The sequence below is a fragment of the Protomyctophum bolini genome (assembly GCF_963924005.1).
Source record: "Protomyctophum bolini genome assembly, chromosome: 19".
NCBI lineage: Eukaryota > Metazoa > Chordata > Actinopteri > Myctophiformes > Myctophidae > Protomyctophum > Protomyctophum bolini.
This window is the reverse complement of record NC_137880.1, coordinates 37,831,842-37,855,679: the sequence shown is the minus strand read 5'-3', so window position 1 is coordinate 37,855,679 and position 23,838 is coordinate 37,831,842. Positions and strand designations below refer to the sequence as shown.

Below are 23,838 nucleotides of genomic sequence, written 5' to 3'. Positions count from 1 at the left end.
AGAGTTCACACCTCCAGTCAGCTTCACTTTCTGAAATGGCAGGGGGAAAGAAAATTAGTTGTCGGCCTACAGGATGACATTTTGGAAGTCATAAAAGTCACTGACAGGGCTGTGTCACCTTTATTACACACAGTCTAGAGCTATAATCTGCCTTGTTCAACCATTTATTTTATGAAGACAGCCCTAGTTTCTACTACAGCCACATGTAATCCAGGTACATACCATGTGGGGCCTTCCGTCGCTCGGTTGAAGATGGCCGGTATTAATAGAGCCGCGTAGGTTGTATGGCACAATACGTCCCGAGCACCGTACGCCTCGTAATCTCAGGGAGCGTTCGTTGACACCGTTATTCGTTTCAGCCCAGCCGAGTAGACACTCTATTACCAATACCAGCCATCTCCTGATGACTGCAGCCAAGGTCACCGCATGACACCAAGGTCACATGATCAACCTGTAAGACACAAACATACACCAACATTACTCTTTATCCAGATTTTATACATTGTAGAAAATACGTCTTTAGGAAATTCTTGCATTTTTCTTTTGCAACCAGATCTTATTTTAATGATGTTTGGGAGACAAAAAACATTTTCCTGGGGTTTTTATGCGTTTAGATATTTTAGTATTTGGACCAAAGCATTGTGGGAATTGTAGTTCAGGAAGGAAGTGAGCCAGGTGTCCATGACATCATGGAGTCCATAGACACTTTGAAATACTAAAATAACTAAAAACACATAAAAACCCCAGGAAAGTGTTTGTCTCAAAAATCATTCAAATAAGATCTGGCTGCAAAAGGGGTGAAGTGGCCCTTTAAAGTTGCTCTGTATGGTAGAAATTGGCATGTAGATCTGCTACTTTTGTATGCATGTGTACGTTTGTACATTTGAGTTTTCCATCCAGCAGAGACATTTAGTTTAATCTTATGAATGTGTCTGAGCCACAGTTACAACTTGTGTTACCATGATGTACTAAAGTAAAAGGGTATGGCATCAAAATGCACTAACAAAATGCAAAATGTAGCTCATTATGCAGATATGTCCCATTTCAAATGTTTGAAAGAAAACAAATCTGAAAATAGCAGATCTACAATCTCACAATGCATTGCATCACAATGCATTGTGAGCTTGTAGATAAGCTACTTTCAAATTTCAAAATGTGGTTGTAGCCATAGTGGTAAATAACTGCAATGTAGCTAGGCTGTTTATTTTAATAATCCAAATCGACAAAGTAACTAGCAATTAAAAGTTTCCAAATAATTGTAGTGTAGTATAAAAGTAGCCTACAACATATTTTCCACAGTAGCCCAACTTCAATAAAATGTAGTGATTAACTTCCCACTGGTTTAGTTTAGCTTGTTTGCTTCTCAAAAAGGACCAACTAATTCCTCATAATGTTGTCCATTTAGTGTCACAATAAACAACCAACAGTCCTTCTAACAACTCTAATGTTTACACAATAGAGTTAATGGTGGATAAAAACCTTACCTTGCTGCAGCTACGCCCCAAACACACTGCCACTGCACCGCGTCCATTTTAAACCTAGAGTATCCGGATCTGTTGAAACACGTCATTGGAAAGTCCATCGGTCATTGGTTGGTTGGTTCCGTCAGAGTGAATGGACTCATCTCATCCGCTGCAGCTGTGTGTGGATTTACAAGCAGCACGCACACACACACACACACACACACACACGCACCGGCGAGTGGAAGTAGGCAGCCTGCATGCACTCACAAACGTGTTATATTAAATTAAATTAACATCATGAATGTTGTGTTCTTATATCCTTACTGAATTGAATCATATACATAAGATTGTCTTTCTGGTTTCTTTATTATCATGACCGCTCCTGTCGACTTGCCGGTCTCAATCATAACATCCTGTTACATCACCTTTGGTGTCCCTATACATTTATGTTACCTGTCGTTACCTGCTTGCTTCCTGGTCATGTGACTTCAGTAACCAATACACGACAATGAATATAAATTATAAACGGTTTATTGATTAAAGAACCCTGAAAGAAGAGATATATAAACATAGCCTACTCTGTTGTAAAGTATAGGAAGTAAAACAAGTATAGGAAGTATACATGAATAGATAAATAGACAGACAGACAGACAGACAGACAGACGGACGGACGGACGGACAGACAGACAGACAGACAGATCTAGAATGGTTTGGACATACAGCAAATTAATGATACATGTGATTGTTCTTTATAGCAATTTTATGTTTAATGCATTTTTCTTTTATTTATTCATTCATAATTATTTGAATAAATTGTCACCTTTTACTTTGAAATGATTTGTAGTTTTTGAGCATTTTAACTTAAACGCCCAATGCATATATTTTGCCAATGGCAATAGCACAAACTTCGGCACGCTACTAGTCCTATACATACATACACCTATAGAGCCGCGAAGGTTGTATAGCACATATGTCTCGAGCACCGTTCGCCTCGTAATCTCAGGGAGAGCGTTCGTTGACACCGTTATTCGTTTCGGGGGCTTGCTGCATCGACTCCGTCCAGGTTCCATCTCCATGCCTCCTTTTCCTGAGTAGACACTCTATTATACCAGCCATCTCCTGATGACGGCATCCAAGGTCACCGCATGACACCAAGGTCACATGATTCACCTGGAAGACACATACATACACCAACATTACACTCTTTATCCAGATTTTACACATTGTAGAATTCATATAATATTAGGATGTTAAAAGAGAAGGATAAAAAAAAATCTTCAAAAATCTAAATTAAATATAACTTAATATAACTGGCATCAAAATGACCAAAAATATTCCCATTTGAAATGTTGGAAAAAAAAACATTTGAAAATAGCAGATCTAGAAGATCACAATGTGACGCATTGCGAGCTTGTAGATCAGCCACTTGTTTCAAATGGCCAAAATATGGCTGTATGACAATGTAGGTTAGCCGCAATTTGCAACACTAGATTTTCTTTAATAAGGGGATGAATCTAGAGTTGCAATACCCTCCATTGAACCAAATTGCATTTCCAAACTGCTTGTATTAAAAAAAACATTAAACTCACTAACATTGCAGCTGTAGGGAAAGCTTTGATTATCCTCTATCTGCAAAGCATTAGTTTCATAAATGTAGACATGATGTTTGACTGGGAGTCTGCCTTCCAGCTTTTCCCCAGAGGAGAAAAACGGTCACAATTTGGTTACATAATGGTCTACTTTCTGTCAGGAAATTCTGTGCAGGTGATTTGAGTGTTGGAGTTTGGAAGCGCTTGTCGAAGTCACTGCGTTACAACCCGTTTCAAATGTTCACATTATGCAGGAGGCACCTGTTAAAAAGTGCTTCAAAACTCCAACACAAAATATCAGAGCATGGAACTTCTTGACAGAAAGTAGCTCATAAAATGTCTACTGTGGATGTTTCTGAAACAAACGCTTTGCATATAGAAAGGAGGACAATTCAAGCTTGGCCTAGAGCTGCAATGTAATTTAATACAAGCAGATTGCAAAAGCAATTTGGCTCAATGGGAGGTTAATGGACAGTGTGAAGTTGCCCGAACGGCCAAGGCTCCAAGAATCGACAGGCCAAGAATGTAGATGTTTTTTGGTATTTTATTTACCTCAAAACACAGAGTGACCGACCCAGGCTGGATGTGACTGTGCAGGCAAAAATAGTACTTCACGAATAAAGACTTACAATACACTTTCAAATAACATAAAGTAAGAAAACACTTGACAACTCAACTAAGGAAAAACAACAAAACAAGAACTTAAGAAACTGAAAACAGGCTATGCCTTCCTGGCCCTGCCAGCTCTCCCCTGGAGTTGTCTCCTTTGTTAGTCTCAAGCTAAACTGATTCCCTCCCAAACATTTCCACAAGCCTCCCTTATGTACCAGGTGAGACCCCACCCACAATGATTAGTAATTGGACCAATCTACTCAAACCAGGTAAACCATGACCCATGAGTTAGACCAACTATACAATTACACATTTAGAGTCTGAATGTTTTCCAAGGCATCACATCACACAAAACAATTACAATAGAATTAGGCAACACAGATAAGGGTATATGATGCTACACATGGCCACCTCTCCAAGGAGCTTGATGACAGTCAATTAATGGAAGCATCTGTGCAGTGTGTGTTTGTCATGACCAGTTTTATATTGTGGAGTCTTCTAGTGTCTATAGGGCACGGGTTGCCCCGTGACAGACGGTATTGCAAGATAGATTCATCCCATTTTTTTTTAAATCTAGAATTGCAAATTGAAGCTAAATGTAGATTGTGTTTTGTAATAATTCAAATCTACAAAGACACTAGTAGCCCATATCGTACGGCATACTATAGCGCGCCGTTTTTCATCATTTTTGATGATTTTACTAAAAGTTCCCTCTTACGGGATTTCAGCCCCTGCCTCTCCAACACTCTCTGCACGTCCCTGAAGTGGCCATTGATTGATTGTTACATTTTGGTAAAAATGTGATAAGAACACAAGAAAACGTAAATTCCGTGAGCACGAGCGCTATAGGGACCCCAAAATCTTTACCGGCCCACGGGCCCTTGTGGGGGTAATCTGTCCCTGTATGCGTGAACATCCTTGGACAATAATTCCATTCAGATTCAGATGCATTGCAAGTTGAAATGGAACATGAAACCTTTAGTAGGAAATGGGTTGGGGGTTACTGTATAGTTCTCAACAAATCAAATCAATGGCACAAACACCGGGTCTCAATTCAATTTATTGATGTACTTCCCAGGGATCCGGGGACTTCAAAATGCATGAGTGCAATATAATATAGCATGATACATACAATCGATGGATATAGGTTTACTTTACATACAAAAATTCAGTTAAAATAGTACTCTCTAGTTCGTGTAAAACGTGCCTTTTCTACAATGCGAGTGGTACAAATCACTACATGCTCGTTTCGGCTGGACTATTAACACCTGTCATCGTCTCCGTTATAAATGTGTACTACTAGCTTCAGCACTAGCATGAGGTCAGAGACACAAAGGTCAAAGGTACGGGGCGTGGGAGGAGCGAGCACGATACAAGGACACACGGGTCAGACATGGGCCTAAAGTTCTCTTTAGATTTCTGATATACCTTCACCTCACGGCACATCGGAAGAGCCTTCTACAGTACTGCACTGCACTGCAGAATCTACTGTACTGTACTGTACTGCACTGCAATCTCCGCCTAAAAGCTAAACACTTGCCTAGTATATAACCCGATTTATACTGCCACGCTCCGAAAAGAGCTGATCTATTCTACACAAGTCCTTGGAAATTAAATCTTCCATGCCACATTTCCAGACTAATATAATATCATCTACACGGTTGTTGTTATCATTAGTCTGGCCATGTCATTTGGACATAACCTTTCTCCACACTGCTATTAATAATAATATATATAATAATATAAGACGGCCCTTTTTCAAGGCTCATTTGTGGGGAAAAAAAAACATTGAATGTCAAATCGTCTAGTCCCCGATTATAATACCACGACCCCCATTTCTTTGGGTTTCATAGACATCTCCTGACCGCTCCTCACTCGGACCGTTGAGCTGCAGTGAACCATATGAATGACCAATGGATATATATATATATTATCGTACTTGGCTATTGTTCACAATTGCATCGAATAATAATAAATAAAAAAGTCTTGGCTAATTAAGCATATTCCTGCAGGCTCGAAGGATCAAACTATTTGAGATTGCGAATTTCCTTAAGACTTCATGGACAAAGTTGGGACTCTGGACTACATTAAATAAAAGCACCACAATGGAAAAACAAGTCCCCGGGACTTGTTTTTGTGTTATCCTTTTTAGCTGAAATGTCTGACTGTACCTCGTGCCGTTTTACATTTTCAATCAATCAAAAAGGGAATTAAAACATCCCAATTTTCAACATCTAGCTCTATATATTTGCCGTAGGGTTCCGTCTCCATCTGAAACGCTGCCGGGGTTGTGCTGAAAGGTTTACCCGTTCAGGTCACTGGCTCCATGAATGTGAAAACTACAACCTTTAACCCATTTAGACCTGAGATCAGATTCTAAAAATGTCTTCTATACATCCTGACAGTTTTCTGAAAAAGCTACGTTTCTATGTCAGTGGTTCTTCGATTTTTCAAAAATAGCAGACCTACAAGCTCGTAGCGTGCCACTCGGTGGTGGCGCGCTATGAGCTTGTAGATCTATTTTTCAATAGCTAAAGCATAACATAATGCTAACATCAAAAGGGGTTCCCGCCCCGAAAAACGCGCTCTGTGTGTAGGAACCTTTACTGTGTACTTTCTACTGGTTTCTTGTTTGCTGCTACCCTTAGTGGTGACATCATGACATTGTCCTCGTTCGTTGTTTACAGAAAAATAGCGATCATACCGTCAGAGAATATGCACCCGGTTCAACTACCGTATCAACCGTTAATTCCCAGTTGGTTAAACTTATCAAGCCGATCTTATCGACCTACCTATACGGCATGTGGTCTGGGGAGTCTACTGGCTGCGATTGGCAGCTATAAAACGAAAACGACGGTCCCCGGTTGGGACTGCTCCGCTACCACGTGCCTGCGGTTATGTTTAGGGTGATGGTACGAGGAGGCTTGTCGTGTCTCAGTAGGTATTATAGGCAGTAGACCAAAACGACTAGATTAAGGTTGGTCGAACATGCGTTAAGGTTTGGGACCGCGCTGCTACGTCGTGCTTGCGGTTATGTTTAGGTGCCGGTACGAGGAGGCTTGTCGTGTCTCAGTAGGTATTATAGGCAGTAGACCAAAACGACCAGATTAAGGTTGGTCGAACATGCGTTAAGGTTTGGGACCGCGCTGCTACCACGTGCTTGCGGTTATGTTTAGGTGCCGGTACGAGGAGGCTTGTCGTGTCTCAGTAGGTATTATAGGCAGTAGACCAAAACGACCGGATTAAGGTTGGCGAAGATGCGTTAAGGTTTGGGACCGCGCTGCTACCACGTGCTTGCGGTTATGTTATGTAATGTTTAGGTTAGGGTATGAGGAGGCTTGTCGTTCTCAGTCGGCTCCCAGCATGTGCAGTGGACCGATAAGATCAGCTTGAGAAGTAACCTGGTGGGAATTATCGAGAGATTTTCACTCGAACCCCCTGAAATATGAATGAAGTTGGCAGAGGTTTTAACGACAGCCAAATGGACCATAATGGGTGCCTGTGCCTGTGAAATGCATTATGGGAATTGTAGGAACACAGAGAAAGGCCAAAAACAGACAGGATGGGGAATTTTCTGTCAATGGGTTACATTTATAAATAGTGTGATAACTATCACCAATTAACTGGAATGCACTTCCAAGAGCATGAAGGTGTCCCCTTAAAAAGGTTCTTGCAAAGGTGGCAATATTTCAAAGTGAAATAATTAAAAACTTCCCATGGTAGTCAAAAGTTTGAATCGATAAAAAAAAAGAAAGAAACAAGACCGGTAACGGCATTGGGCTCACACCCCAATAATCTATCCTCCTTCCAGTATATCGATTGAGTAGAGGAAGGTACGCAGAAATCTAAAAGTATATATATATTTTTTTTTAACGGGGAAGTGTTTAGGTGGGGAAACACAAGCTTCATATGTAGTGAGAGATATGCCTTAACAAGCCACTGGAGACAAATAAGAAGAATGTAACAACGTGTTCCGCTCAACGGTTGGCATTAAATACAATGTGGTAATAATAATATGGCATCCTAAACTCTATAGCGTCATCCTGGTCCTTTGTTTCATGTGTAACTGCGGTGAGTGATTAGATTGGCCTTCGCTGTTTGGTTACCAGTTGTCCAGGAAGTCAAATCCAGTCTTCAGGAGGTTGTTGCTTGTGTTGAACTAATGGAGAGAGAGATTGACAGAGAAAAATAGGATAGTTAGGGCCCATTCATACTACATATGATTTCGGCTCGTCAGACATATTCAGTAGCACCGAAGAGCCGACTTTAGGACGGTACCCACTACCCCCCACCCCCCCCCCAGGTTCATGTATTTCTTATTTGCATTATAATCCCCATAGGGGGATTTTAGATCTCTTCATATAAGAACTGCGTTTGAAAAATAAACCGATCACCCCGGCCTTTTCACTCATATGGATATGAAGCATCGACTGAAGGTGGAAATGTACAAATATACCCAAAGAGTAACAAAACAAGCGTTAGAAACGAGTCAAACAACCCAGAGACTACATTTCCGGTTAGGCGGGGTGGCTGCAGCTGCCCGTCGCACAACATAAACTGAATGTTAATTACGTTTATTTTATTGATATTTAATGTTTCGTGGTTGGTACGAGTTGAGTCACCACCAGCTGAGCTTCCGTCAACGAGGAATCTCAGGAACGCAATGTGTTGACAGCTGGGCGTGACGTATATTAGCAGCGACATTGCCTTCATATGTAGTTTCAAGGCTTTTGCGGCCACATTAATTCCATTTTCTCCAGAAACTGGCTGTATCAAATATTAATGATCATCATTAACGACACACAGCCACCCCCCTCACCCCCCTGGTGGTCACTCACCTGGGAGAAGGTGGGGCTGGTGGCCAGCTGCTCCTCCCGGTCCCTCCTCTCTCTGCTGGCCTTGGCTCCGCCCCCGCCGCCGGAGGACATCATGCTTCCGGAGAACACGTCGTCCGGCGTGTTGCTGACGGACGGCAGCGTGCTCTGGGAGCGCTCCCAGCCCGCCACCGCCGCCGCCGACGACACGCGGACGGGGGCGGGGCCCGGCGCCATGGAGATGACAGCCGGCGGCGGCGGTGCCAGCAGGGGGGCGGGGGCGACCGCGGCCACGGGCACAGGGGGAGGGGGCGCGGGCGGCCTGGGGGCTCGCTGCTTGGCGGACTTGGCGGGGGCTAGCGGCGCGGGCGCAGGCACGGGCGCCGCCTCCGGCTCTTTTGGGGCAGGAGGGGCCATGACGGAGGTCTCCTGGTGAAGACGTTGTTCAACATTAGTGAGGAAAACCCTATGTTTCTGTGTCAGTGCTGCTCAACCATTTTCATGTCAAGGAACCCCAGAATTATTAATAGCTAAAGTATAACATAATGTTTAAAACACCAAAAGGGGTTCCCGTCCTGCTCTGTTATATGACATTTTTTTTCCATTTGTAAACTTGTTCAGCGTTAAAGTCAAGACCACTACACTTCAAACCTCAAGGGGTACAAAATAGGACCAGAGTTGGCTATCTTGGGACCACTGCTTTTTCTGTCTACGTCAAATCTCTTCACAAAAAAAACCCAGCAGATCTTGCAAAGCTCACAACAGCGTATGCTTGGAGACTGCCCATCAGTCTGACATCCCATTAGTACAACCTACATGGCCGGTTAAAGGCCTATTCATAGAGAAGGGCTGGAGCGGTGGCGGTGGTTTGCTCTTCACCGCGGCTCAGTGACGTCATGTTGTAGTTCGGTGTCACCTCACCACCGAAAATCCAGACTATGTATGAGCCTTTAGACTGAGGTTAGGGTTAGTGACCTACGTGGCCGGCTAAGACTGAGATTAGGTTTCTGGTTTAGGGACTTCTGTACCATACAATTGTATGTACAAGTAAAGAACAAATAATGTTGATAGTGGTCGATACTCGATAGTGTTTTGAGAGTGTTCGTAATCGGTCGGAAACGATGTAACATGTAACCGTATGTGTACAGTACCTGTCGGAGGTAGGAGGGGAGGGGTTTCTCCCCCTTCTCCATAGATTTGATCTGGCTGGGGGTCAGCGAGGTGTAGTCGGCCAGCTCTCCCTCCATCCTGGAGCGCTCAGCGCTGATCTTCCAGAAGGAGGACTCCTCCTCTGGGCGCCGGCCCAGGCCCGGGCCCTCGCTGACGGACACCTGGAACAGTGACAGCCAAGAACATTAACAGACTGAGACCTGATTCTACTAAATGTCTTCTTAACCTATTCTGACCTGAGATCAGATTTTTTTTTAAAGTCTTCTACATCCTGACAGTTTTCTGAAAAAGCTATGTTTCTGTCAGTCGTTCTTCGATTTTTCAAAAATAGCAGACCTATACAAGCTCATAGCGCGCCACTCGGTGGCGCGCTATGAGCTTGTAGATCTGCTATTATTCAATAGCTAAAGCATAACATGATGCTAACACAGAAAGGGGTTGCCGCCCCAAAATGGGTTTAAATCATGGCAGTTATCAGAAAAACGCTACGTTTCTATGTCAGTCGTTCTCAAACTATTTCATGTCAAGGACCACCAAAGACCCCCCCCCCCCATCTGAAAATATGTTGTTCCAGAGACCCCTCCAGAAGCAAACGATTGAGTTAAAAACATTCGCTCTGAAAATAATATATATATATATATATATTCAAAGATTTATGCCACATTTTCACTATTTTTCAAAGATAGCAGATCTCGTAGAAGCTCGTAGCGCGGCACTCGGTGCCGTTCTACGAGCTTGTAGATCTGCTATTTTTCAATAGCTAAAGTATAACATAATGCTTAAAACACCTAAAGGGGGTTCCCGTTCTGAATGGGTTCATTATTCAGTAGCGACAAGTGGGATATTTATTTAAAACATAACATCTCTCTCATCTAAAAAAAGAAGGGGGGGGGGGAAAGGGAGAAAGTAAGGGCCGATTCATACTCCTATTTTTGAGCCGAATAGAAGTCGGTTCGGCGCTGTAGAGCCTACAATGTGACGTCATTTGAGGTTCGGGGGGGGGGGGGGTACCGTCCTAAAGTCGGCTCTTCGGTGCAACTGAAATTTTCTGACGAGCCGAAATCATTTCGGCACTACAGCGCCGAAACAGCGGTAAAATAGGAGTATGAATCGGCCCTAAGTGTGTAAAAAAGGATTGTTGTGTCAATCTCCAACGAACATTAATGAGCTGCAGATTGTCTACCGATGGCAAATGTGACATTTCCCTGGAGACCAAAATATTCACTGAAACCAAACGCTTTCACTCTGTGTGTGTTTAAAGGAGAATTCCATGCTAGAATGCTTTCTTACCTTTCTTTGTAGTTGTTACGTCCCCACCAAAGAGGTCCAGGTGTTATTTTATGCAAAAACTCCTTATTGGCTATTTTCCCTACCATAAGCCCTCAATGAATTGAATTGCATTGAATGGGAATTGAATGGGGCTATGGGGTGTTATGCTTATTCGCTTATTTCCATCGAAAGAAGTAGTAAAGTGTGCCTCTTGGGATATTATTTACATTATGAAGAGAGGATATATATACAAAGAAATTATAATTTTGAGCGATGGAAATAAGCGAATTAGCACAACACCCCATAGCCCCATTCAATTCCCATTCAATTCAATGAAATTCATTTAGGGCTTATGGTAGGGGAAATAGCCAATAAGGAGCTTTTGCACAAAATAACACCTGGACCTTTTTGGTGGGGACGTAACAACTACAAAGAAAGGTAAGAAAGCCTTTTACTATGGAATTCTCCTTTAAAGTAATAGAACATTAAAAAGGTAAGATAAGAGAAACCCAACAGCTGTGCCAACAGTTTGTGAAACTAGCTTATAAATGAAATACATTTATTTGGTTTTCATGTCGTTTTTGTCAGTGAAAAAAAGGTAGTCGGACATTTTTCGTCATAGTATTAGTCGACGAAAAGAACCACTGGTCTGCATTACCTTGTTGGCACTAGGGGTGTTTTTGCATTACCTTGTTGGCACTAGGGGTGTTTTTGCATTACCTTGTTGGCACTAGGGGTGTTTTTGCCGAGCTGAGAGTTGGGAGCAGACTTGGTGGTCTTGGCATCGGTGGTCTGGGAGGAGGAGACCCCCTGCTCTGCTGCGCCCAACGACAAACTGAAGTCCAGTTGGCTCTGAAAGAAAGACGGCAACGAAACAAAGTTCATCATCATAATATGTAAACATAGCAGAGGCAAAGAAACAACCGGTTAAAAAGAAATAAATGTTAAAATAGTAATAAATAAATAAAAGTGCTCCTGGATCAGCTGGGATAAGATTTTTAAATAAAAAGCAGGAGATCCGGGCATTTAAAAAGGAGAATATACCATAGAGTAATACAAAAGGATAGAGACCGAACTGAAGCGTTAGCCACGACCCACCGCTATTCATTTCAATAGAAGTTGCTCAGTGGCGTTTCGAAGCACCCGGAAGACTGCCGGAAGTACAATTATAACTCAATGGCTCGAGTGAGCGGAAGATAAGCCACATAGACGTCATGAACGCCACTTTTTGCCAGTAGGTTTAGTGGCAGCTTCAATGTTGGATATAGCCTTACTGGGGGGCTTGGAATATACTTTATTAATCCAACATGTTTCGACCTAAACCGGTCTTCATCAGGACTCTTTTTTTTATCATATGTAAATATAACATTTAAACCAATTGCTATCGTTTATCTAGATTTATCCTAACCACTTAAGACTGATTTATACTCAGTCGGTCTACAAGCTCCCAACACAACTCAGCGCAGTGTTAGCTATATTCAAACTTAAAAAGACAATATATATTTATTTTTACTTTCAAAATGTTGAATGCCTAAAATAGGGACACCAGGTTGAAAATGGGTTAAAAACGCTTGCCAACATTGGCCTAGTCAGAATGTCCTTGACTATTTTAGGACAACTTGGCCACAGGGGAAGAATCAGGCAGTGACCACATGGACCCTACTTAAATGTCCTTTTTGGTATGGCGTCTGAGGACAGTGCGCATCCCCCTCTCTCTCATCAGATCGATCAACATAACCCATTCTGACCTGAGATCAGATTCTAAAAATGTCTTCTACATCCTGACAGTTTTCTGAAAAAAGCTATCTTTCCATGTCAAGTCGTTTTTTTTCAAAAATAGCAGACCTACAAGCTCATAGCGCGCCACTCGGTGGCGCGCTATGAGCTTGTAGATCTGCTTTCTTTCTGCTTTCTTTCTTCTGCTTTCTTTTCAACAACTGCTGCAATATTAGTTTGATTGATTGATTACTTTATTAACAAAATTGCAAAACAGTGCGGCAAGTACAATTACGCAAGCGATGCTAAAGGGTGACACAATGGTATCCGGAGAACTCGCCAGTTTACCAAGTCTTCACAGCGAAGATTCTTAATCAATGTCTTCATCGTTATGCTAACATGATGTCTGTCTTCATCAGTGTAGTTTATGTCAAACCCACAGATGTTAGAGTTCAATTCCAAAGTGATCAAATTATTTTGTGCAATTAAATGGTCAGCTAGATGATGATAAAAGTCTCTCTCTCTCTCTCTCTGCGAGTCGGTAAACCGGTGAGTTCTCCGGTATCCATTACACAATAAGCCCAGATGGCTTGATTCCATTGTGGTCCCATGTGTTCAATTCATGAGTAAGGGAATGTTAACAGCTTATCTTCTTCACTAACAAAATGTTATGTTTCAAATATACTTCAAATCAAGAGGGTATATCTGATTAATATCGTTCCAAATAAAGGGGGACGCCAACTGGGTCAGTTAATGGTAGAGTTGTTACGATACCGATACTGGTATCGGATCGGTTACTCGGGCTGATACCACCCTCAAGTACTCTGTACTCGGATACTTTGACCCCCGAGTACCAAAACATCCAATTGACACTATAGGCTGAACGAACGCAACGGGACTAAGTCTGACCACAACACTGCAGCAAATCGCTGCAGTGTTGTTGGGTCTACAAGCATAAATGAGTGTAGATCAGAGATCAATCTCCATCCATGAGAAAAAGGGGGTAAAATAAGTAGTTACTCAACAAACAAAAAAAGTACTCATATCGGTACTCGTTATGGCGAGTACTAAAAATTAAGTACTTGTACTCGGGTCTGGGGCAAAAAATGGTATTGAGACAACTCTAGTTAATGGCCCTAGTAATCCCAGAGACACTCCCTGAGTGGCAACAGAACAGACAGCATGTCACAACTTCACAAGGTCTAAAGAGTATTGGAAGACAGCGAACCGGTTGGGTCTGTTTTAATGGGAGGGTCAGTGTCTGTGATGTCTGAATCAATTGCTGTATTCTCATTTATAAGAAAATAAAGGCCTGTGTGTGTGTGTGTGTGTGTGTGTGTGTGTGTGTGTGTGTGTGTGTGTGTGTGTGTGTGTGTGGATGCTGGTCCATCCTTCACACTCACAACGGTCCTCGGGCACAACAAACCAGCTAAATGAAATTGTATCCACTAAACTAAACCATATGAGAAGAGACAAGAGAGTATACTGTCTGTAAACTAATTATACAAGAATTTAGTGCACATACTGGAAGCATGACATCATCATAGCTTGTTGACGAGGGACAACAAAACATGTCAGTGAAATGTCACAAGAGTCTGCCATCTAACAAAATGTCCAATTCTATCTTGACAGTTTGACACATTTATCTAATCCCACTAGTAAAACATTATCCGAAGAGGCTATTCGATAAATCAAGGTTTAATTAATAAGATAACTCATGTACTGTATATGGTCATTGCAGTCAGGGACTCTGGGTCACCAAGGAATGATTTAAGATTTTTAGATAAAGATATTTTAGACTTTACTTAACACAGGGCTTACCTTGGTTTCCCATGAGAACGGGGCAGAATGCTCATCTTGCCAAGTGATATCCTAGAAGACAAACAAGGAATGTTTGAAGTATTTATTAACAGTTTGCAGGATTGGGTACATTTCACATGAAAGCACAACTCAATACAAAGGCTGTCAGTGTCAGTGTGTACGACAAAGCATTACACTTGTTTACAACAGGGTCAGAAAGTGAAGTGAACAATGAAGGCTATGCAGTGTACTGTACACTCCATCATCATCATCATCATTTCTTAATCAAACATTATGTATATTGCCGTCTTTCCACTGTCCTCAGTGTTAATTCAAACATCTGTAATTGTAACTGAAGCATTTTATTTTACACTCGCAGAATGACATACAATGATTTGACGGTCTCTTTCTTTGTTTTGGGCCTGTTGTGACGTGTCGTCTCATTGTTTTGTGGGCTACGTTACGTACGTGGCTCTGTTTGACTGATTGAAGTATCTATTGGCTGTTTTACAGTACAGAATTACAGTACATTTGAAGTACAGCTCGATACAAAAACTGTTTAACTGTAACTGTTTAACTTTAACTGTGAGTAGACGACGTCACATCATAAAGCATTACACTTGTTTACAATAGGGCCCACCATTTTCAATTCATCACCCTGATGATCTAAACCACACAAACGTAAAAAAAAAAACAAAAAAAAACAGCCATTATTATTATTACCTCGTCTCCGAAGTGGACTATCTTCTGTCCGGTCTGGAGCAGCAGCTTCGGGTAGCAGACCACCTCCTCGCGCTCCACCCTGTGCATGGCGTAGCGGGATCGGATGTGCGGGTCCATCAGGCAGTTGTCTATGGCCGTGTCCTGCTCCACGGAGCTCATCTGCTCCCAGGCCGGCCCGTGCTTCTGCCTGATCTTCTCCCGCTCCTGCATGATCTTCTTCGCCATCGGGTTGATGGAGGCGAAGTACTCGAACTTCTTCTCCTCCATCCTGCTGCTGCTGCTGTGGCCATGGTGCTGGTGGTGGTGATGGTCGAACCCCGCCGCCATGGTCGCGGTGGCCATCTTTATTTCTCAGCTTGGCTTACTGAAAAGAAAGTGCGTTCGCTGCGTTGGTTGCCACCACAGTGAAACCAGCTGTGTGTGTGTGTGTGTGTGTGTGGGCGGGCGGGGTGCCGAGAGGAATAGTTAAGAGAGTTGCGACACTAGCGTTGACTCCCATTGTAACAATGGAATGCGGAAGTGCTCATTCTATCTCAATGGGATAGTTCCAAATGGTTGGAACTACGTCGCCATTCTCTTACTAGATTACTCTGGTGGTGAACACAACCAGCAATGACCAGTGTTGCCAACTCTTGTGTGAGAGAAATAAGCCAAAGTGCCAAACCTTCCTTCGAAAAACAATTAGGCCAAAAAAAACAAGCACAATATATGGCCATATAATACTAATAAATACAAATTTCATGCATTTATCATTATGAATACGAGGTATGTCTATAATTATGAATGTTTTGATCATTTATTATACTATTACACACATAGTAGAGACACCAGGGAGATGCTGTCACTCAATGTGATTCACACTCCCCCAAAACCTATATATGGTTATCAATGAAATGTTGCCTTGTTTGATATTCAAAACAAGCCACCGATTTTTTTTTTTAAACAATCCCAAAAAACCGCAACCCGCGGCTCGGGGAAAAAAAAACGCAACTCTGGGGGGGAAACAAACAAGCCAGCATTGGTGGGAAACAAGCGGACTTGGCAACCCAGGCAATGACGTTGGCTTGTAGGGTTGTATTGACAATTGTAAACACGACACAGTTGTTCTTGATTCATGTGTTAACAGCACCATCTACTGGTGAAGTTACTTAAAGCATTTTTTTTTTTTTTTTTTTTTCGTTTTTAATGGTCCCCCAACTTTTGAATTTACCATGATACACAATGTATATAATACTCTATTTTGAATATGCTATTTGGATGACCCTAAGGATCATAACCCCCCCCCACCACCTACTACTGTTTAGTTTAGTTTATTTAGGATCCCCATTAGCTGTTACACCTGGCAACAGCTATTCTTCCTGGGGTCCTCACAGAATAAAATATACATACAAAAATTGAAATAAAAACAACATTACAGATATCACAAAATAAATACATTAAAGCATAACAACCACGGTTAGTGCATTCACTCTAGACTACATTAACTGGTATATTGACATAAACAGAATTAAAATAGACCATATATATAAAAAGTCCTTCAGTCTTTTCTTAAATGCCTTTTACCCTTAATTGCTGTGATGCATACTGGTAGAGAGTTCCATAAAGTCATTGCCCTGTACATGACTGTATTCTTCATTGCATCAGTTCTTGGCTTAGGCACTGTAAATCGACCCATTGCAACATGTCTGGTATTATACTGTATATGTCTATCACTGGTATAATGAATATTCTTATATAAGCATTTTGGTTTTTTTAGTCTTTGAGATGTTCAGGACCATCCTATTGTTCACCACCCACTCTGATATGTTCTGTAGTTCCTTGTTGAGAGCTACAGACAGATCTTCCACATTAGTGGCAGACATATACAAAGTAGTGTCGTCAGAATACATGGCTATATTGGCCCTGTCTAAGACCAGTGGCACCCATAGGCCTCTCCTAAAAGAGCCAGGGGGTCACCGTTGAGTCCCTGTAGAGTCCATTTATATACAGCCTATCGACTGACAATGCCACTTTATGATCCAGGGCCCAGTATTCTCTCATTATTGGTCGCAGTATTTTCCTTCTGTTATTGATCTCTGCTGGAAAGTGTTCATTTAGCCAAAGAGAGCTCCCTTTCAGTTTATTACCTCGGCTCTTCACCAATTCTTTCTGTTTGTAATGCTCAAAACAAGCTATTATTGGACGTGCTTTTCCATCCACAGGTCTTACAGATTCTTCAGGGTTGGCAGCGGCATTATCCTCTGCGATGCCGGCGAATATCAGATTATCTCTCATCGATCTGCACTGCATATCCAATAATGTCTCTTTCATTCTCTTGTTATCCACGGTGTTAGAGGTTACAGATTGTTGTACCTTTTCTACCACACCTTTAAGGAAGGTATTTGCCTTTCTCAGGTCCTCAATCTGCTTTTGACTGAACTCCAAGCTGGTTCTCAGCTCACGGAGGTCATGTTGTAATGCGTCCAGCATATCCAACTTGCTCAGTCTGGCATTGATTGATTCAAACACTGATGCATCCACCTCCATGACACCAACCGACTCACTCACACTCTCCGACCCAGGTTGATGGGATCGGAGTTGTTTCTTTGGCACAGGTTTATCAGCAACCTTTTCAGCTGCCCCAAATATATATTGACTAAAAATCTTTAAAAACAGGAGAAATATCTTTAAAACTTTGCAGCAGCAGCAGCAACAGAGCATCCCTTGGGTGCAGCAAACAGGAAACAGGAAACCTCACCACCGAAAATCCAGACTTTAGAGGACAGGCTTTAGTCTGCATTTAAACATGTTTTAATCCTTACTGCCTAATATCAGTATTATCAGAATATGATCAGGTTATCATCTGGTACACATACATTATTTTCCCACAGGTCAGCAGAATTGTTAATTGATAGACTGGAACGATACTGTTGCCAATTAACGTTTTATTAAATGCTTCCACTGCTCAGTATACAGTACAAGGTGATTAAAAAGATTGCTTACAGTAAGTTATCAATTAATCATTACAATGCAGTCATTTCTGGCGACCCACGGGAACCCCCTCAATGAGCCCTAGGGGTCCCCGGACCCCACTTTGAGAACCTCTGCACTAGCGCACGTCCCTCTTCACTGTGAAAATAGCTGATCTACAAGCTCACAGTGCATGGTGTCGTGGACGCGCTGTGAGCTTGTAGATCTACTATGTTTGGCAGAATGTTGGTCCCCAGAATATAGGGTCACTACAGGGTTGTGAAATCTAAATGAATAACATGCTATAAAGCATCATAGTTGGTGCTAATCTAAATGAATAACATGCTATAAAGCATCATAGTTGGTGCTTTGTGTTAAAGTGGTTATGGAACAGTTTCTACTTCTGTACAATAAAATGTAACTACAGTTTTACAATAATCATAGTGGAGTAAAAGTACAATATCTGCCTCTGAGATGTAGTGGAGTAGAAGTAAAAGTACTGACGAAGGTAAATACTCCAGTAAAGCAAACATTCCTCAACTGTGTACTTAAGTACAGTATTTGAGTACATGTACTTACTTTCCACCACTGCTTGTAGTTGAGTAAAAGTACACATTTTGGCTCCGAGATGTGGAGTAGAAGTACGAGTACTGCAAATTGGAGACACTCAAGTAAATGTACTTTGTTACTTTCCACCACTGACTACAATGAATGAATCCAGGACTTTACCTTTTGGAGTATATTTTCTTACAATGTGGTATTCTTTTACTTACTGAGTATAAAATGTGAGTACTTCTTCCACCGCTGGCAGCGGAACGCTGAGCTGCAGTTTCATCAATGGACTGAAAACACGCTCATTTTTCACAGAGTGCGAACCGTCGATGTGAACATGGGTCATTACGCCATGCTCCAGAGTCAGCAGGGTGACGGTAGAATGCACAGTTCCTGTCTTCATCGTTATGAGGATATCCATTGCTGTACCAGTACCACCTGCACAATAAACACAATGTATTGACCCACATCCACTCAGTCACTCACATACAGTACCGGTACCTGCACAATAAACACACTGTATTGACCCACATCCACTCAGTCACTCACATACAGTACCGGTACCTGCACAATAAACACAATGTATTGACCCACATCCACTCAGTCACTCACATACAGTACCGGTACCTGCACAATAAACACACTGTATTGACCCACATCCACTCAGTCACTCACATACAGTACCGGTACCTGCACAATAAACACACTGTATTGAACTACTTACAGTGACTTTGATATAATTACAATATAAAAACATGTAAAATGTCTCACGTTGTTGTCAGTGGTGTTCCATCCACCCACGTCCACGTCCAGGACGATCTGCTTCCGCTCCTTTTCAGACCAATCCATGAGTACCACCAAGAACCCCCAGTTCCACCACGTCCGATGAATTCCTGATCATTTGTACATGATTGAATCATCATTAATTTGATCCAATACATTCACTTCTTCAGTTTAATCATGGAAGTAGATCACATGCAACTATGTGGACACACACACACACACACACACACACACACACACACACACACACACACACACACACACACACACACACACACACACACACACACACACACACACACACACACACACACACACACACACACACACACACACACACACACACACACACACACACACACACACACACACACACACACACACACACAAACCTGTTCTGCTGGACTGTTGATGACCACCAGATCAGCTCCTTGACTCTGACAGTAATCTCTACCTTCCTGCCATGATCTCGTTTCAGTAGATCTGTAGTAACATCCGTCTCCAAACGTCTTCCATCCACCGGGACACGACTTGACTAAAAACATCAAACAGGAGATTTACTGATGGATTTACTGATCACTGTACTGATAATCAATTCTAACACATAGTTGTAATAATAATAGTATTCAGAGATGTAGTGGAGGGTACAATTATGACTTTATTACATCAATGGTGTTTTCTACAGCACATGTTAAAATAGAAATAGTAATAATACACAATATTGAATATTTATTCTAAATGTCTCACCTGGTGGTGGTGTCGGCGTCCTCTCCCTCATCAGGATGTCAATATGGGCCGTCAGTCGGGTGTTCTCCTGCGTCAGGTTGGTGTTCTCCTGCGTCAGGTTGGTGTTCTCCTGCATCAGGTTGGTGTTCTCCTGCATCAGGTTGCGCTTCTCATCTTTTAGTTGCGTAAACTCATTCAACAGCTGGGCATACTCCTGGGTCAGGGCGTCGCAGTTGGGCTTCTGGAACACAAATAATACAAACTGTGAAAAACTATGCCATCACATTATCAAATGAAATAGTGTTGTATAAAGTACTGAACTTTATTCCTACAAAATCCCCACCGTACGTTCACACACAGTGAACGGTCCTACGGTGTGTAATTGTTTGACGCACACACACACCGGACAAATGGGGCAAACGAAAAAGCATCTTAGATTTTGCATTTGTACAAGGTAAGAGTGATTTTGAGGCACAAACGTTGCTCGCACGACCATATTTGGGGGTAAATCTCTTAGACTCTCGTAGATCGTCCCAGAAATTCGCCAGAGATTTGTCAGAATCGGAAAAAAACGAGAGTCTATAATGTTTGGGCTACAATTAATACAGTTGCAACCACTATATTAATGGCAAGTATTTCATACACCTTAAGTTAGAAAAAACTATCCCTTCAACATTAAAACAATAATAGAGCGTTCTCTGTCTGTACCTCTGTGAATATTTCCAAGCTGTTTCACTGTAGGCTACAACCACACACAGAGATTTTGAAAACATGACCAATGACAAAAAACTCCCATATCTGCTGGGCGAAGTACAACAATGTGCAAACACAGCAGCAAGATTTGTGAGTTGCTGTGATAGGAGAAGGATATCAAATGGAACACAACCACCCTAAAGACTAATCATTGTGTATATTCCTGCACTATACCTGCATCCAGTGATCTTGGTACACAGAAGTTGATCTATTGAAGATTCTGACCTTCAAAGTACATAATTTTTGTTTTGATTGTATTGCTGTATTGTTGTATTGTTCTTTCTGCTTTGGCAATGTAAAAGTATATGTTTTCTCATGCCAATAAAGCCCTTTGAATTGAATTGAATTGCTTGTTAAAGCCACAAGGTGGCACCCAAACAACACTCTAGTCTAATCTATTACAGTAACCTGTAGATTGTAGAACGTTGCAGCCACTTCACAGTTGATAGACAGCTCGTTGTCTCCACCAGGCCGACGGCTGGATGCACTCCGCGTGTGCGTCACGTGTGTGTGCGCGCGTGCGTGCGCGCGCGTGTGTGTGTGCGTCAGCCACACAAAGCTGGGCATAGGAGGGGCTAGCGCCTCTCGAAAATAAGAACAATCCTGTCTACAATAATTTAACCCAACATTCTGCATTTGTGAAACAAACGCACGCACACATGATCGAGCCATCTGGAGCAAAGTGCAGACCCCACACACACACACACACACACACACACACACACACACACACACACACGGTGCACCCCCTCCCCCCAGGCAGACAGAAAGTCTTCTGTCTCATTGTTGAAAGTAAATATCTCAATCTCTCTCTCTCTCTCTCCTCCAAATGACTCTGACCATGGAACCAAATGGACCCGCAGTGGTCCAGTTGGTGTCTGTTGATTCTTTACCTCCTCGGCGTCAGCGAGAGCAGAACAACAGAGGCACAGCAGCAGCAGCAGATTGAGGAGAACGTCCATGTCCTGTCCTCAGTGTCCTGGTCTGGATCAGAGTGTGAAGTCCTGGTCTGGATCAGAGTGTGAAGTCCTGGTCTGGATCAGAGTGTGAAGTCCTGGTCTGGATCAGAGTGTGAAGTCCTGGTCTGGATCAGAGTGTGAAGTCCTGGTCTGGATCAGACTTACTGCCTACTGTTAAACGTATGAAGGAGAGGGGCGGGGTGTGGGGGGATGGTGAAGGAGACCCTTCACCACTCCCCCTTTGCTTTGTAACCAGAACACATGTAAGCCAGGGGTGGACATTCATATGAGAGAGAGAGAGAGAGAGAGAGAGAGAGAGAGAGAGAGAGAGAGAGCGAGAGCGAGAGAGAGAGAGAGAAAGAGAGGGAGGGGAGGTGAGTGGGGGGGTTAAGGAGGAGGGAGCAAGAGAGAGAGAGAGAGAGCTCTATTTGGAAATAGCAGATCTACAAGATCAGAGTGCATCGCAATGCGACACGCTGCGAGCTTGAAGATCAGCTTTTTGAGGGGCGTTAGCGCCTCCTATTCAATTTTCAATTCAATTCAATTTTATTATAGTGACAAATCACAACAAGTTGTCTCAAGACACTTTACAACCAACAAAGATCCACCCAGAGCAAGCAACATTGCGACAATGGTAACGAAAAACTCCCCTTTAGGAAGAAACGTCAGGCAGAACCCGACTCTAGGGTGGGCGGCCATCTGCCTCGACCGTGTCGGGGGGGGGGGGGGGGTAGAGGGAGAGAGAGAGAGATAGACAGAGAGAAAAGACAGAGAATAGGCAGGTGGGCTCCGTGGAGGGGTCTGGTCCACATCTGGTCCAGGTCGAGCTCTGTGAGGCCGGGTCCAGGTCACACTTCTGGTGGGCTCCATGAAGAGGCCTGATCCACGGTCACACTCGGCAGTCAGTTGGGGGTTAATATTAGAGGTCCACAGAACTGCGACGGGGAGGACGAAAAGAGACTCCGGGGAGAGATTCCCCGGATGCTGGATTAGTGGCAGGCCTTACTGGAGCCTATATAGTGTATATTACAAGTACTGCTGGGAGACAAACCCACACAACAATGTACGACCATGGTATCCAGCTAGACCCGGAGACAAGTCTGGCCATAGGCTTTGTCGTAGAGAAAGGTTTTCAACCTTGTCTTGAATGTGCAGAGCGTGTCAGCCCCACGGACCGAAGCCGGGAGAAGGTTCCACAGCTGCGGTGCCTGGGACCTAAACGCCCTGCCTCCTATTGTAACTTTTGATATTTTTGGAACAGTAAGCATGTTTGCATATTGCAAACGCACTGCTGTTCTATTTGGTTTGTAGGGATCAATGAGATCCTTGAGATATTGTGGTGCCTGACCATTGAGGGCTTTGTAAGTGAGAAGAAGAACTTTGAACTCTATTCTGTATTTGACCGGGAGCCAGTGTAGGGAGGCCAGTGAAGGAGTGATATGGTCTCTTCTTCTGGTACCTGTCAACACACGCGCCGCAGCATTTTGAACTAACTGTAGGCTTTTCAGAGACTTGCCTGGGCAGCCTGATAATAGCGAATTGCAGTAGTCCAGCCTTGAGGTGACGAAGGCGTGGACAAGTTTTTCTGCGTCATTTTTGGACAGGATGTGCCTGACCTTTGCAATATTTCGCAGGTGAAAGAAAGCATTCTTTGAGATTTGTTTGATATGAGATTTGAAAGACAAGTCTTGATCAAAGGTAACCCCCAGATTCCTCACAGTGGCCTTGGAGGCCAAAGTAATGCCATCTAGAGAAAAGTTCCCATCGACCAACTTGTCTCTCAGGGGCTTAGGGCCGATCACGATAACTTCCGTTTTGTTAGAGTTGAGGAGTAGGTAATTACCTGCCATCCAACTCTTTATGTCTTTAAGACATGCTTGAAGTTTGACTAGTTGGTCCGTTTCGTTCGGTTTCATCGATAGATATAGTTGAGTGTCGTCTGCGTAACAATGAAAATCTA

General features: G+C 42.8%; 2 protein-coding genes across 2 annotated transcripts; both read right to left on the bottom strand.

The window, feature by feature from the left end:
- Positions 1–7,723: 7,723 nt before the first annotated feature.
- cUnh1orf198 (chromosome Un C1orf198 homolog) lies at positions 7,724–15,571 on the bottom strand. Its single transcript, XM_080791582.1, has 6 exons — positions 15,157–15,571; positions 14,455–14,505; positions 11,638–11,769; positions 9,630–9,809; positions 8,503–8,907; positions 7,724–7,823 (listed from the first exon to the last, which is right to left on the bottom strand). Exons 1-6 carry the CDS (start codon positions 15,496–15,498, stop codon positions 7,767–7,769), a joined length of 1,167 nt encoding a protein of 388 aa, XP_080647708.1. The 5' UTR covers positions 15,499–15,571; the 3' UTR covers positions 7,724–7,766.
- Positions 15,572–18,100: 2,529 nt separating this feature from the next.
- LOC308334388 (CD209 antigen-like protein C) lies at positions 18,101–22,055 on the bottom strand. The gene is made up of 5 exons (XM_080791112.1): positions 21,813–22,055; positions 20,188–20,407; positions 19,833–19,975; positions 19,429–19,550; positions 18,101–19,095 (listed from the first exon to the last, which is right to left on the bottom strand). The coding sequence occupies exons 1-5, from the start codon at positions 21,879–21,881 to the stop codon at positions 18,960–18,962; spliced, it is 690 nt and encodes a 229-aa protein (XP_080647238.1). The 5' UTR covers positions 21,882–22,055; the 3' UTR covers positions 18,101–18,959.
- Between the last annotated feature and the right edge of the window lie 1,783 nt (positions 22,056–23,838).

What these genes read in the sequence shown, in the direction of transcription:
- cUnh1orf198 (XM_080791582.1), bottom strand. Translation starts at nt 15,498, where the DNA reads ATGGCCACCGCGACCATGGCGGCGGGGTTCGACCATCACCACCACCAG. An exon ending in TAGTCCACTTCGGAGACGAG is followed by an intron (nt 14,506 to 15,156) that starts GTAATAATAATA and finishes TTTGTCTTCTAG; the next exon opens with GATATCACTTGGCAAGATGA. An exon ending in CGTTCTCATGGGAAACCAAG is followed by an intron (nt 11,770 to 14,454) that starts GTAAGCCCTGTG and finishes TCTTTCTTTCAG; the next exon opens with AGCCAACTGGACTTCAGTTT.
- LOC308334388 (XM_080791112.1), bottom strand. Translation starts at nt 21,881, where the DNA reads ATGGACGTTCTCCTCAATCTGCTGCTGCTGCTGTGCCTCTGTTGTTCT. An exon ending in CTCTCGCTGACGCCGAGGAG is followed by an intron (nt 20,408 to 21,812) that starts GTAAAGAATCAA and finishes TTTGTGTTCCAG; the next exon opens with AAGCCCAACTGCGACGCCCT. An exon ending in GGAACACCACTGACAACAAC is followed by an intron (nt 19,096 to 19,428) that starts GTGAGACATTTT and finishes TTTATTGTGCAG; the next exon opens with GTGGTACTGGTACAGCAATG.